At 46.2% G+C, this 15,386-nt stretch overlaps 1 protein-coding gene across 19 annotated transcripts in view; it reads right to left on the bottom strand.

Annotated features, from left to right (window-relative positions):
- The window catches only part of TDRD12 (tudor domain containing 12), a 153,924-nt gene that overhangs the window by 76,066 nt on the left and 62,472 nt on the right, over positions 1-15,386 (bottom strand). For all 19 annotated transcript variants that reach the window (XM_065567160.1, XM_065567159.1, XM_065567165.1 and 16 more), the window contains one exon: positions 7,135-7,252. In XM_065567160.1, coding sequence (XP_065423232.1) covers positions 7,135-7,252 — 118 coding nt within the window. The remainder of the gene's footprint in view (positions 1-7,134; positions 7,253-15,386) is intronic.

Here is a 15,386-nt window from a genome sequence, read left to right as displayed (position 1 = left end):
ATGGTGCAAAAGCGATTGTCTGGCAGGATGGCTTGTGCGCGTCTGGAGTCTAGAACCGCACCGATGAATTCTATTCTCTGGGTAGGTTCTAGAGTGGATTTGTCCTTGTTGAGTAGGATACCCAACTTGTTGAATGTGCGCACTATTATGTGGACGTGATCGCGAACTTGTTCCTTGGTGCGACCGCGTACCAGCCAGTCGTCTAGGTACGGGAACACCTGTATCCCTTGCCGACGAAGGTACGCTGCCACGACAGCCATACATTTCGTGAAGACCCGTGGGGCCGAAGATAGTCCGAAGGGAAGGACTGCAAATTGGTAGTGCACCCTGTTTACCACGAATCGGAGGAAGCGTCTGTGAGGCGGGTAAATAGCAATGTGAAAGTATGCGTCTTTCATGTCGAGGGCGGCAAACCAGTCTCCAGGATCGAGGGAAGGGATAATGGCCCCCAGAGAGACCATGCGGAACTTCAACTTTACTACGAATTTGTTGAGTCCGCGCAAGTCCAAGATGGGTCGCAGACCTCCTTTGGACTTGGGGATGAGGAAATAACGGGAATAGAATCCCCTGCCCCTTAATTCCACTGGAACCTCCTCTATGGCCCCCATAGCGAGGAGCGTAGAAACTTCCTGTATAAGAAGTTGCTCGTGAGAAGGGTCCCTGAAGAGGGACGGGGAAGGGGGGGAGGAGGGGGGGATAGAAGAAAACTGGATAGCGTATCCCCTCTCCACCGTGCGGAGGACCCAACGGTCCGAAGTTATAAGGGACCAAGCACGGTGGAAGTGGGAGAGGCGATCCCGAAAGGAGGGGGCTGGATCCTGGGGGATGACTGGGGCGCCGTCCTCGACCGCACCTTCAAAAGTTCTGCCTGGGGCCTGAAGGTGGTCGAGGTGGCCCCTGGTTCTGGCCGGGTTGAGGGCCGGTCCACCTTCTTCTACCACCTCGCCCTCGCCTCCGGGCCGAGTCCTGTCTCTGACGAGGCGGGGGGGGGGGGGGGGGTAGAAGCGCTGAGGCTGCGGCCTAAATGGCCTGCGCTGGGGGCCCACAACATGCATCCCCAGGGAGCGCATGATTGTTCTCGAGTCCTTGAGGCTCTGCAGGCGAGAGTCCGTCTTATCTGAGAACAATCCATGACCCTCAAAAGGCAGATCTTGTAGGGTTTGCTGCAGCTCCGGAGGCAAACCCGAAACCTGAAGCCAGGAGATCCTGCGCATAGCGATACCCGAAGCCAGGGTCCTCGCCGCTGAGTCTGCAATGTCCAAGGAGGCCTGCAAGGAGGTCCGAGCCACCTTCTTGCCCTCCTCTACCATGGCTCCAAACTCTTCCCTGGACTCTTGGGGAATCAACTCCTTAAACTTCCCCATAGAGTTCCAGGAGTTGAAATTGTAGCGGCTCAGTAGCGCCTGTTGGTTCGCCGCTCTAAGTTGTAGCCCTCCGGCTGAGTAAACCTTACGGCCAAACAGGTCGAGCCGCTTAGCCTCTTTTGATTTAGGCGCTGCAGCCTGCTGGCCGTGGCGCTCTCGTGCATTCACTGATTCCACCACCAGTGAGCACGGTTGGGGGTGGGTATACAAGTACCCATAGTCCTTAGAGGGGACAAAGTATTTTCTTTCCACCCCTCTCACTGTGGGTGGAATGGAGGCAGGAGTTTGCCATATCGTATCCGCATTCGTTTGGATCGTGCGGATCAGAGGTAACGCCACCCTCGATGGGGCATCTGCTCCAAGGATGTTCACGATCGGGTCGTGCACCTCCACTATCTCCTCCGCCTGCAGGTCCATATTACGGGCCATCCTACGCAGGAGATCCTGGTGAGCCCGAAGATCTATCGGAGGGGGACCCGTACATGAAGTGCCCGCCACTGCCTCATCCGGAGAGGAGGAAGAGGATGCCTCCGGTGGTACCGGATCCAAGGGGGGGTCCTGATCCCCTTGCTCTTGGGCCGGGGCATCACCTGCACTTGGGTCCCTGGTGTCGGGTGGCGTGGACACCGAAGCCTCCATGCCTCCTGGCGGAGGCCGAGAGATGGTGGATTCTGGGGCCCTTCTGACCGAGTGACCCGAGCGAGAGGTCGATGGTATTGGAGCCCCTTGCTCTTGGTGGTACGCCCACGGGGTCCAAAACGACCAGTGAGATGGTCCATGAGAGTGGTCCTCTGCCATCTCTTGCCAGTGGCCGAAATTTTGTTCCTCGGCGTGCCCTTGAGGGGGGTATGCCGATCTCGACAGGTCCTCCGAGGAACGAGACACCGATCTTGACGGCCATGGCGGTGCCGAGAGAGATGAAACCATCCCGGTGGGCTGCGGTGCCGCACGGTGCCGGTCCGGAGATGATCTATCTCTGCGCGGTGCCGGCGATCGGTGCCGGGACCGCGACCGGTGCCGATGACCTCGTCGGTGCCGGGAGACGGATCTGGACCTCGACGAGGACCTGGAGTATGCCCGGTGCCGGGAGCGACCCCTCGACGTCGAGCGTCGACCGTAGCGGTGCCGAGAACTACGTCTCGACGTTGATCGGTGCCGACGATCATATCGGTGCCGAGACGAAGAGCGGTGCCGCAAAGAAGATCTTGGCCGCGAGTACGACCGGTGCCGAGACGATATTCGGTGCCGGGACTGCGAGCGGCGTGGGGACCTGCTTCGGGACCTGGATCGGTGCCGAGGTTCCAGCCCTTGTGATGGCGGGCGCATCAAGGCAGGTTTCCCCCTCGACTGGACCGGGCGAGTCAACGGTGCAGTCGGTGCCGGTGGTTGAGGCGGTGCCGGCTCCGTGAGAGCTATTAAGTCTCTCGCCGCCGCGAAGGTCTCTGGAGTCGACGGGAGGCACTGTATCACCGCCGGCCTGGGGGGAGACGCTATTTGCACCGGACTCAACGGCCTCGGCGCCGGAGTCGACGGTGCCGGAGGCACCTGTTTTCGTTGCTCCACCGGTGGACGCGGCTCTACCCCCGACACTGGGGGAGCTGGCGTCTTCGGCACTGATGTCCCCGTCTTATGGGCTTTTTTATGCCCTGGGGATAAGGACCGGCGCCGAGGCACTTGCTGTGTCTGCGGTGCCGACGAGGTCCGGTGCCGGGGAGGCTTGTCTGACGCCACTCGCGTGGTCGTCGCAGCCGGTGCCGCCGGGGCACTGCGCACCGAGGTGCTAGGTGCCGGGGCCTTGCCCGTGGAAGGAGCGTCCGGGCTAAGAGCCGCCTCCATCAGAAGTTGCCTGAGCCGAAAGTCCCGCTCCTTCTTGGTTCTCGGACGGAAGGCCTTACAGATTTTACACTTGTCTGTCTGGTGTGACTCTCCCAGGCACTTCAGACAGGATTCGTGCGGGTCGCTCGTGGGCATAGGTTTAGCGCAGGAGGCGCACAGCTTGAAGCCGGGAGCGTTGGGCATGAGCCCGGCCCCGCGGCCGGGGGAGAAAGGGGGGAGACAACCCCCTTAATCCCCTGGACTATTTAGAACAACTTTAAAACTACTTAACTAACTTACAACAAACTCTAAGACTATAACTATAACTACAACTATGATACAACAAGATAAGCTAGGGAAAGTGGAGAACAGCTAAGCAGCGCTCCACAGTTCCAACGACCGTCAGGGGCGGTAAGAAGGAACTGAGGGGGCGCCGGGTCGGCTGGGGTATATATTCAGCGCCATGAAGGCGCCACTCTAGGGGGCTCCACAGCCGACCCGCCGGTGTTGCTAGGGTAAAAATCTTCCGACGATCGTGCATGCGGCGCGCACACACCTAATGGAATGGATATGAGCAAGCACTCGAAGAAGAACGGTGACTTATGTATCTGCCACTCATCCCGAGACATGATGCAACTACAATCTATCAGTATGAGGGTTCAACATTCCATTAGAATGAACATTTTCTTGCTAACTCAAGAATGAAATTTTATTGCTTCTGATCTTAGCTTTTTGTACCTGCTTGATGTACTTCACCCCATCCTGTTTTTGTTACATTCCAGTTCAACTGTGGAATAGTTTTTTTGGAAACAAGTTCTTATCTTGGCAGCTGCTTTGCATGTGACAGTTAATGCTTAAACTCCTTTTTTTGAATATATTCTGTGATGGACTCCCATCTAGGTACAACATCTGGGCAATCAGGAAGCTTGATGAAATATGAATGTTCTTTGGGAATGCTAAAACTAGATTCTGGTGCTAGAAACTCCTGCTCTGAAGAAGAAAAAATTGCAGCAGTCTTTGAGGAAGTTCCTACGTGTCTGTGCCCTAAAAGAAAGCTATCATCATGAGGAGGTGTAGCAATTGTCTCTTTTAGTGCTTTTAGAAATTTGTAGACAAAATGGGAGTCTCTCTGGCATTCTCCTGTATTTCTGCTATTTTTGAATGAGAGCTCTCGTTTCCCCTTTTCCCTCACTCCCTCCCCAAAAAAGTTCAAAAACAAACAAAAAACCTCAAACAAACCAAAACCTGCACTTAGAGGTTGACTTGATCTTGACATGTCTAACATGACCTTTTCTACAAGTACATGACCACTTCAACGAAGGAAGTTTTGACCAAATAGAGAATATCAAGGCAATGGTAAATTTGGTTACCCTTTTCTCAGTCACAAGACCATGATCACAGGTAACCTGGAAAGCAGATGTTGGGACTGCAAGGAAGCCCAAGGTTAATATTTGTTATCTATCAGAAAATGAAGGAATTCAAGACTGTTTGGAGAGAATAAAATGAATGTAACAACTTCAGATCTATGGACAACAGGTAATTATCTGGGTCACTTTTAGGCATATGTGACAGGTTGCTAATTCAGCCCTCTGTCATGCCTGCTCCCATTTAGGGGAATAAATGAGAGCTGGCTGGAGATAACCTGGCCCTAATTGGGGAAGCAGAGAGAGCTGTTGCCTAATTAACCTGGGGCTGTATAAAAGCCTCAAGGGAAGGAAGTCAAGGGGGGAGCAGAAAGAAAGGGAAAAGACAGCGAGTGGAAGCAAGGAGGTAGCTCTTCCCTCCTCCAGATGGTGAAACATCAACTGTAGATGGTGAAGCAGTGGTGGCAACAAGCCTGTGAATAAACTGCACCAGTAGTTACTATCCCAGGGTCTCAGAGTGACTTTGTGGATCTAGCAGAGGCAGGAGACAGGGGGGTTCTGCCACGCTCGGCTATAGCATATTAATTGAAAAGTGACTAGCGTAAGACTGCATGAAAGTCTCTGGTCATCTTTGCTTCCACAAATAATCCAGAGTAAATAGAAAAAACATTCTTCTGAAGGCACAGGAGATGATATTCAAAAATTTTGGGACTTCTGAATAGCCTGGAAAATTGCAAAAGATTTCTTTGCAATGGAGGACAGAGATGATGAGCTAAAAAAAAAAAAAAGTGGTGTGATTCTCTTGCATCTCAATTAGATATGTGAAAATTACTTTCTGTGCCCATCTGTTTTGAGTTTTGGTGGCCAGAATATCAAGAAATATGTTAGACATCTCCTAATGGGGAAAGGCTACTGGGTTAGAGTCACATTTTCTTTGGTGGGCACTGAATTCTGGTTCTCCACTCAGGGAGACTGTACTGTAGAAGCATAGTACTTTTCAATCCAGAGATCTGAAAGAAATGAAGAATTTGAAGGTTGATAATCATAAGCCTAATATCTGAACCTGGATTGTTGAATTCTGATATTCTGGTTGCTATGAGGCAAGATCCTCTCAAACTATGAGGAGTTTCCAAGTGTCTTTATACTGATCCCTCAATTGTCCCATTGGGGAGGGAGAGATAGCTCAGTGGTTTGAGCATTAGCCTGCTAAACCCAGGGTTGCGAGTTCAATCCTTGAGGGGGCCACTTAGGGATCTGGGGCAAAATCAGTACTTGGTCCTGCTAGTGAAGGCAGGGGGCTGGACTCGATGACCTTTCAAGGTCCCTTCCAGGTCTAGGAGATGGGATATCTCCTTTAATTTAATTTAATTTAATTTAAAAGGCACTTGAGAAAGTCAATCTAGATGGAAGTCAGTTCCAATTTATCTGGCCAGTGCATTACTGACGAAGGTTTATTGGGAAAAGCAAGTCACACTGCAGCAAGTATCAGATACTTAAGATTTTTAAGAAGACTTTTGATATCAAGTTTTAGTCATGACAGCATCACCCTGGAAGAGACTATATTGTTCTTGGAAGCCAGCAAATGCCAAATAAAAATCTCTTATAAGAACATTCTCTGTCTTTCATGACTCCAGAACCATTAAAGCAGAAAGAGAATGTTTTTGGAACTGTTCACTGTGATTAAAAAGGAAGAGACTATTTTCAGAGTAGAAGTAGAGTAAAAGAAAAGCAAGGATATTCATCCCATTTTACTGGTATAGTTGACAAGACACTTTACCAATTAATCTTTACTTGTCGTAATGAAGCCACAAATTATCTTCTTGAGTATATGAAAATACAGCTTTGCAATCCTTTATTTTCAAAGGTGTGCTTTTGAGAATGCATAGGATTCTGACTGTCAAACTGCTTGATATCCAAATGACTGATTTTTTTTCCCTGTTAAAATAAAGTGTGGAGACAACCACAACCGCTGAAGCCCAGGTGCAAGCCAGGAGATCAAAGGACAAGCTTTTGTATGAGCACTAGCAACCAGACCACTATGAAAATGTTGTAATACATAAATGGCTAAGAAGACTGTTTTAAAAAACAGGAGGAAAGACTTCAACTTTAAGACAGTAAGAGTAAGTACACTATAAAAAGTTGCCCAGCAGTGAAACAAAAGGGACAAAAGGGAAGAAAAGTACCTCCTGGCCCCATATTGTGACTCTACCAAAGAGCTTCCATAGCTTGAGTCAGCTTCACTGAGAATGAGGCAGCTTTTATCTGAGTTACTAATCCACACCAGACCAAATTCAGAGCCAGTTGCCTCCTGTAGAAAATCTGGCATAACCTAGAAATGAGTATTTAGAGTGGTGCATGATCCACACACAAAAAGTGACATATAGCCAAGAATTGGCAAATGAAACTTTTAGTGGCATTCTTAAGCTGCACTCTCATTTTAGTAACGTAACTAAATTAAACATTTATCCATGAGTTCTTATATAGACTCAACTATGAAATACCACTGGCTGGAGACATATTCTTTAAAAACAATGTTAAAGCAAAGACCCCAAAAAATTTTAAATGACAAACTAAAAAAGGAATGTACTTACCTAACACAACATGGCTGCCAGAACTAAAAATTTTTTTCCATTGCTCTACAGCATATTTGAAATGAAATTCAATTTCTTTGTGTACTTTCAAGCAGAATATGGAACTACTCACCACTGCCTAATGATGAAACATAAGAGTTATGAGTTTTTCCAGAAGTATATTACACAAATGAAATCTGATTACCAGTTATTACTCTAGCTGAAACAAAGTCTTCTTGTTCTACTGGTACATTGCATACCTCCTGGGCTCATATGTGACAGGGGTACCCACAAAATCTTCTATTTAGAAATAACTCTGCTTTATAACTTTAACTTCAATCATTCTTTAGTTTAACATTTTTAGGTAAACAGACGTTTTGTTTATTAAAATAAATATGGTGTTTTTCTTATTTAAAGTCAATCCTCTGATATAAAAATGATCAGAACTCTAAACATTTTTGTGAAGAAATGGGCTGTCTTACCAACTAAAATGTCTGATGTTTTTTGAGTGCATGGGTAACCCAAAAATAGCTTCTACAGAAGATTTCAACTTTCTGTGGACTTAGTCCTCCATTCTGATTAAAGTTAGAAAAAAAACCTTCTCAAATTATCAAAAGTATTCAAAAATTGCATCCTGTGCATGTACAGGATTTTCTGCTACTAATATTTTAACAATTTTCCAGATATATTAACGCTCATGGGGTGCATCACATAATGAAATAAATGTTACTATTTTTATCTGCAATTTTTTATTACACATTCAGATTTTTTCCTTTCAAACTCTACTCAGCCAAAAGGAGCACACTGGTACTTTTTGATACCTCAAGGCACAGATGTGTAGCATGTCAAGTAATTTTCTATCTAGGCACTAATTAAACAAATGACTGTAATAGGGCCAGCTGCCAGAGGCCAAATGATTGAATCAGGAAAATGGATCTCTTTAAATAGCAAGTTTTTAATAATTGAAATATTCAATTTTTAAAGAGGGTCCTCTTGAATTAGTATTCCACTTCAACCTGTACTACAAAATTCTGTTTCAACATTTTTGTTAACAATATTCCACTTAAAATATTTTTCAACTGATTTGGCACACATGGCTTAAAACACTTACTAACAGTCGAACGTGAAACTAAGCTGGCAAAAATGTAAGAACGATTAACTGAAAAGTCACCTATTTGAAATGTCCTATCTCAACTACATAAAGCATAAAAGCTACTTTATACCTCCCAATTTCACAAAGATAGAGCTTATGATTACGTGATTAAGATTCTCGAGTAGACTACTGTTGCCACACTGTTTTGTCTCAAATGCAGAGGTTATTTTCAAATGTAATAAGACCCGTGAAGCCACGCAATGACAGGTGGACTACACTGGCTTAGGGGATATGATTTTTGACTGATACCTGAGAATTCTGACTGAGTGACTGTCAAGCTGAAACCTTAAACAAGGGTTTTAATGTTCTTGGGGAATGAGACAAACCAATGCTACTTGGCTGGAAATATGAAGATAAAAATGTTTTGCTGGAGCTCAGAAAGGAATGCTATATCTGATTAAGTGTTCTTTGTGCTTTTGCTATTTTTAGTCATCTTTTGAAATAGAAACTATGTGCATACTGTAAATGAAATTACATACAAAAACTCACTTGGAAAAGAGTGTTGAGATTTAAAAGTCAAACACTCAAAAGTGAAGATGTGGCAAAATTAAGGTTGCCTGTGTAAGGGAACCAGGTTTGTTGGAGCCACGTGGGGGCTATAAGGATAACTTTGGACTTTTCCAGTCTGATCTTGTGAAGCACCAGCGCTAGGAGAGGGGTGGGAGGAAAGGCATATAGGAGGGGAGCGTCCCATTTTATAAGAAAGGCATCGCCTAATGAGTAAAGGCCCAGCCCTGCTCTGGAGCAAAACTGCGGACATTCAGCATTCTGTGCAGTTGCAAAAAGGTCTACTGTTGGTAACCCCCAATGCTTAGATTTTAAGGGACCTAGTCTGACCTCCTGCACAACGCAGGCCACAGAATCTCACCCACCCACTCCTATAACAAACTCCTAACCGATGTCTGAGTTACTGAAGTCCTCAAATCATGGTTTAAAGACCTCAAGGTGCAGAGAATCCTCCCGCAAGTGACCCGTTCCCCACGCTGCAGAGGAAGGCAAAAAACCTCCAGGGCCTCTGCCAATCTGCCCTGGAGGAAAATTCCTTCCCGACCCCAAATATGACGATCAGTTAAACCCTGAGCATGTGGGCAAAACTCACCAGCCAGCACCCAGGAAAGAATTCTCTGTCGTAACTCAGATCCCACCCCATCTAACATCCCATCACAGACCATTGGGCAAATTTACCTGCTAATAATCAAAGATCAATTAATTGCCAAAATTAGGCTATCCCATCATACCATCCCCTCCATAAACTTATCAAGCCTAGTCTTGACGCCAGATATGTCTTTTGCCCCCACTATTCCCCTTGGAAGGCTGTTCCAGAACTTCACTCCTCTAATGGTTAGAAACCTTCATCTAATTTCAAGTCTAAACTTCCTCATGTCCAGTTTATATCCATTTGTTCTTGTGTCCACACTGGTACTAAGCTTAAATAATTCCTCTCCCTTCCTGATATTTATCCCTGTGATATATTTGTAAAGAGCAAGCATATCTGCCCTCAGCCTTCTTTTGGTTAGGGCTAAACAAACCAAGTCTTTGAGTCTCCTTTCATAAGACAGGTTTTCCATTCCTCGGATCATCCTAGTAGCCCTTCTCTGTACCTGTTCTAGTTTGAATTCATCCTTCTTAAACATGGGAGACCAGAACTGCACACAATATTCCAGATGAGGTCTCACCAGTGCCTTGTATAATGGTACTAACACCTCCTTATCTTTACTGGAAATACCTCACCTGATGCATCCCAAGACCGCATTAGCTTTTTTAACGGCCATATCACATTGGCGGCTCATAGTCATCCTGTGATCAACCAAATACTCCGAGGTCTTTCTCCTCCTCTGTTACTTCCAACTGATGTGTCCCCAATTTATAACCAAAATTCTTGTTATTAATCCCTAAATGCATGACCTTGTACTTTTCACTATTAAATTTCATCCTATTACTATTACTCCAGTTTACAAGGTCATCTAGATCTTCCTATATGAATACATAGTGTAGCACACGTGTCCAGTTCCCACTCGTGGTCCTGAGAAAAATTCCTGCTTAGTGCATCTGCTGTGGTGTTTTGGCATCCAGGTAGGTATGATGCTGTGAGGTGGATCGTGTGTGTGATGCACCAGTGCCAGAACTGTATGGCTTCTATGCATAGGGAGTGTGAGAGTGCTCCCCCCCTTATCTGTTTACATAAAAGATGCATGCCAAGTTGTCTGTGAGGACTTATATGGTCTTGCCTTTGGTGATGGGTAAGAAGTGGGAGTACAAATTGTGAACGGCTAATAGTTGTAAAATATTTATGTGCAGAAGGGACTCAACAGCCCTGGGATAAAATGTAAGTTCAGATGTGCTACCCAACCTATGAATAGCGTGTCTGTTATGATGGTCATTGTAGGGGGATTCTCTACAAAAGGCACCCCATGCAGATGTTGTCTGGTTGTGTCCACCAGAGTTGGGAGTATTTTATCTTGTTTGGCATTGTGCGGTGTTTGTTTATATTGTGTCTGTGCAGGATAAAGGTTGTCCGGAGCGAGGATTGTAGATACTGTATGTGTAGTCTTGCATGTTTGATGACGAAAGTGATGGCAGCTATATGGCGCAACAGTTGCAAACAAGTCCTGGCAGTTACCTGCAGACTGTTTAGTGTTGTGGAGATCAGATTGGTTAAAGTTAGGAATTGTTGTGGTAGAGAGGGCGTCGCCTCAGGGGAATTGAGGTAGGCTCCAATTAATTCTAGTTCTTGCACTGGTGGTAGCGTTGTGATGGACTGCCAGATTGGTTAAAAAGGAGTTAAACAATCTCCAAATGGTTGGGAGATGATCGGCGGTTCTAACACTGAAAGATATGGGGGGGATCTCAGACTCTCGACCAAAGTCTCAAATTTGCTGTTTAGATATTGGTTGTTGAGACATAGCAGATGGCGGTGGGAGGTGTCGCCTCCTTGGAGATATCTGTTTTCAGCCCTGTTGTTCATATTGTCTGCGGGGCTGTGTATAAGAAGCGAACTGGAATCTCTGTGGGTTATAGTATTTACCCTGTCTTTTCTTGGTCCCAGATATATAGATGCCTAGGGATCTCAGTGTCGCCCTCAATTCCTTGAGCATGTGAAGGGACTTGTCTGTTTTGGCTGCAGGAAGTTTTGGTCCTTCAAATGGAAGATCTTCAAGCATCAATTGCACCTCTCTGAGAAATCCAGAAAGGTATAACCAAGAAGCCCTTCGCATCACTTCCGCAGTGGTTACGGACCTGGCTGCCGTGTCTGCAGAATCCAGGGCGGTCCGTAATGCAGTCCTGGTAATGAGATGCCTTTCTGAAAGAATGGACTTCAATTGTTCTTTTTTCTCTTCAGGAATAAATTCTGAGAGTTTGGAGTAGTTACTGTGGTCATACTTGGCGAGTAATGCTTCGTAATCCTGAGGTGTAGAGTGGCAGAGTATGCCTTATGGCCAAAAAGATAGAGTCTCTTCCAATCCCTGTCATATGGTGTATTTTTGGGGTGTTATCTGCCCCGTTCACTGACCGTATCCACCACCAAAGAATTTGACATTGGGTGCAAGAAGAGGAACTGTTTCCTTCCTTCCTATTTTTTTAATCAGACCTCTTGCAAGTAGGTGGGATTGTTGCTGGTGTCTGCCAGATTGACTTAACTGGTTCCATAATCGCATCACTCATGGGAAGAGTGATTTTGGACGAGGTCAATGTCTGTAAAATGTCTAGGAGTTTATGCTATGCTTCCTGGACTTCTTCCAGTGAAACCACCAGTGAGCTCAGAACTCTATTATAAAGGTCCTGAAATTGTTTGGAATCATCTCCCGTATTGGGAGGTGATGGCATGATGGGGTCATCGGGGGAAGATGAGAAGTGGGTTGCTGGTGTCGTCTCCTGGTCAGAGAATTCTTCCTCCTCTTCAGCCCCCTATTCTGTAGGTTCGGATGGTCCTGGTACCGAAGATGAAGGTGAATGATGTGTGCTCACTTTGGGTGGGCTGGCAAGTTTGGGGGGGGAGGAGGGGAGCATGTTGGGGGAGGGCATGCCACCCATGGGCTCCAATATGGCCACTCTGCCGGAAAGGAAATCAGTGGCATCCATGGAAGCCCATACCAGTGATGATCCTGAGGTTCAGCAGAGTATCTTCTGTGCAGGGGATCTGGTCTGATGAGAGTATGAACGGGGGAAGAATGTTGTGGAGAGCATATTTCCCCTTCATCCTCTTCATCACTTGAGAATGGGGGAAACGGATCGAGGGAGAGTGATGAGATGGCTTAGTACCAAGCGTGCTGGAGTAATGTCGGTACCGAGAATAGGAGACTACGGCATCGAGATGATAACGAGATCTTTTTGACACAGGAATTGCTGCCATGTTGGTGGTATCAGTACCGTTGAAGTCATAGTGGTCAGTACTAACTATTGCAGCATGATTGTCAGTGCGGTGAGTGCACCAAGTGAGTGGTGCCAGCACTAGGTGACGCCATCATCTGCGGAAGTGCTGATAGCATGGGGTTTCAGTTTCCTCTTATTGCCTGTATCACAGCTAGCCCGCTTGGGGTCTTTTGCTCTCCTGGTACCCATGGTACCTGAAGGTCCCACAACTTTGGACACAGAAAAGGCGGTACCAATGGGGTTTACCCATTTGAGAAATGCTATTTCTTGGCTGATTCCCGGGATGGAGAAGTGGTGACTCACTTTTATTTTTGCCACCTTCTTAGCGAGGTGGTCCTGAGTCTGATCCGTGGAAGCAGGGCCCCTGTCAGAGGTTGCCATGGGTGACCTCTGTCCTGAAGGTGTCCTTGCTTTGGGCTTAGAGGCCGGACAGAGAGAGACTTCTCCCTGAGAAGGATTTTGAATTGTAGGTCTCTTGCTTTCCTGGTCCGGACTTTTAGGTTGTGACAGTGCAAGCACTTTTGAGGAACGTGTCTCTTGCCGAGGCAGCAAACACACTGAGTGTCCGTCTGAGACAGGTATTGAAAGTCTGCAGGTGAGCTAGCATTTAAAGCCCAGGGAACCGGCCATTCCCCTCAGAGGAGTGTTTCCCCCCCAAGAGGGAAAACTAAAATTTGTACTCTAACTGATACCAACTGGAAAGCTATCTTCTAATCTAAGGGGAAAGATTTTCCCCCCCCCCCTCAAAAAGAAAATTAACGTGGAAGAATTAAACAACTAAGAAACTACAGCTAACTAGCGAAAACTTTGCTAATAGTAAAGGACACCTGAATTGGCGGGTAGAAATCGACCTCTCGGGGATCGATTTATCGCGTCCCACCGGGACGCAACAATCGATCCCCAAATCGACGCTCTTACTCCACCAGCGGAGGTGGGAGTAAGCACCATCGACGGGAAACCGCAGAGGTCGATTTTGCCGCCATCCCTACAGCGGGGTAAGTCGGCTGCGATACGTCGAATTCAGCTACGCTATTTGCGTAGCTGAATTTGCGTATCTTAAATCGACACCCCCCCCCGTAGCGAAGACCTGCCCTGAGGTGCTGGCTAGCTTCTCTGACTCAAGCCAAAGACAGCAGAGAAGGAACTGAGTGGGGGGTGGGCGTACAGCACCAGATAACCACCTGAAGTCACGTGAAAGGGGAACCACATATGAGAGACAACTGGACACGGCTACCACAAATCTCCAATTACGAGCACAGGGGTGCACGAACACCTGAAGTGGAGCACCCACAGTGACATCACTCGAAGACCTCACTAGTACCAAGTACAGCAGAACAGTTACCTCCCATGTCATACATACAACACTCCCATTAATACACTCCAGAATTATATTAGCCTTTTTCATAACTGCATCACATCGTTGACTCGTATTCAATTTGTGATCCATTATAAACCCCAGATTCTTTTCAGCAGAACTACTGTCTAGCCACTTATTCCCCATCTTGTAGTTGTGATTTTGATCTTTCCTGAAGTGTAGTACTTTGCATGTGTCTTTATTGAATGTCACCTTGTTAATTTCAGACCAATTCTCTAATTTATCAAGATGATTTTGAATTCTAACCCTGTCCTCCAAAGTGCCAACTGTTCCCAGCTTGGTGTCATCCACAAATTTTGAGAGCATATTCTCCATTCCATTATTCAAATCACTAATTAAGATACTGAATAGTACCTGAGCCAGGACATATCCCTATGGGACCCCACCAGTATGTCCCCCTAATTCGACAGTAACCCATTGATAACTACTCTGAGTGTGGTCTTTCAAACAGTTTTGCACCCACCTTATAGTAATTTCATCTAGACCACATTTCCCTAGCTTGCTTATGAAAATGTCATGTGGGACTGTGTCAAAAGCCTTACTAAAATAAAGATCTATCCCATCTACTGCTTCCCCCTATCCACTAACCCTATCAAAGGAAGAAATTAGGTTGGCTTGGCATGATTTGTTCTTGACAAATTCATGTTAGCTATTCCTTATAACCCTGTTATACTCTAGGTGCTAACAAAATATTTGCTTAAGAATTTGTACCAGTATCTTTGCAGGTATCAAAGTTAGGCTGACTGGTTGATAATTCCTCTTTGTTCAGCTTTTTAAAGATAGGCACTATGTTTGCCCTTCTCCAGTCCTCTCGGACCTCTACCATCTTCCGTAAGTTCTTAAAGATAATCTCAGAACCGTTGACAATTGTTTCAGCTATTTCCTTAAGGACCCTAGGATGCATTTCATCAAGCCCTGCTGACTAGAATACCTTTGTACTTATCTAAATATTTCCTTCCCTCTTGTCATTAACATCAATTGTATCCGGTCGTGGCAGGTAAACAAACCGGCCTGGCCTGCCAGGGTGCTATCCTGGCAAGCTACGTGCCAAAGGTTGCCAATCCCTGGTGAAAAATTAAAATAGGCATGTATAAATTGCAATTTTCAGAGATTTAACTTAGCCAAATTTTTTGTGTGGACTCTCACTGAAATGGCTGTAAGAACTGAACATGGGCAAAACAGAACCAAACACTTTCTCCGAATCATTCTTGGAAACAACTTTTGCTAAAACTTACCGCCATAACAAAAGTGTCAACCTCAGTGAGATGGACCATGGAAAATTGCATCCTGAATGGCTTATAACTTTGCCAAACTTTTGCAACTGAAAACATGATATTATGTGAGTGTTAGGAAACCTCAATTGTACTACATAAA

The sequence above is a fragment of the Chrysemys picta genome, chromosome 14 (genome assembly GCF_011386835.1).
Source record: "Chrysemys picta bellii isolate R12L10 chromosome 14, ASM1138683v2, whole genome shotgun sequence".
NCBI lineage: Eukaryota > Metazoa > Chordata > Testudines > Emydidae > Chrysemys > Chrysemys picta.
The sequence above is the reverse complement of the archived record's forward strand: the minus strand, read 5'-3'. Positions and strand labels throughout refer to the sequence as shown.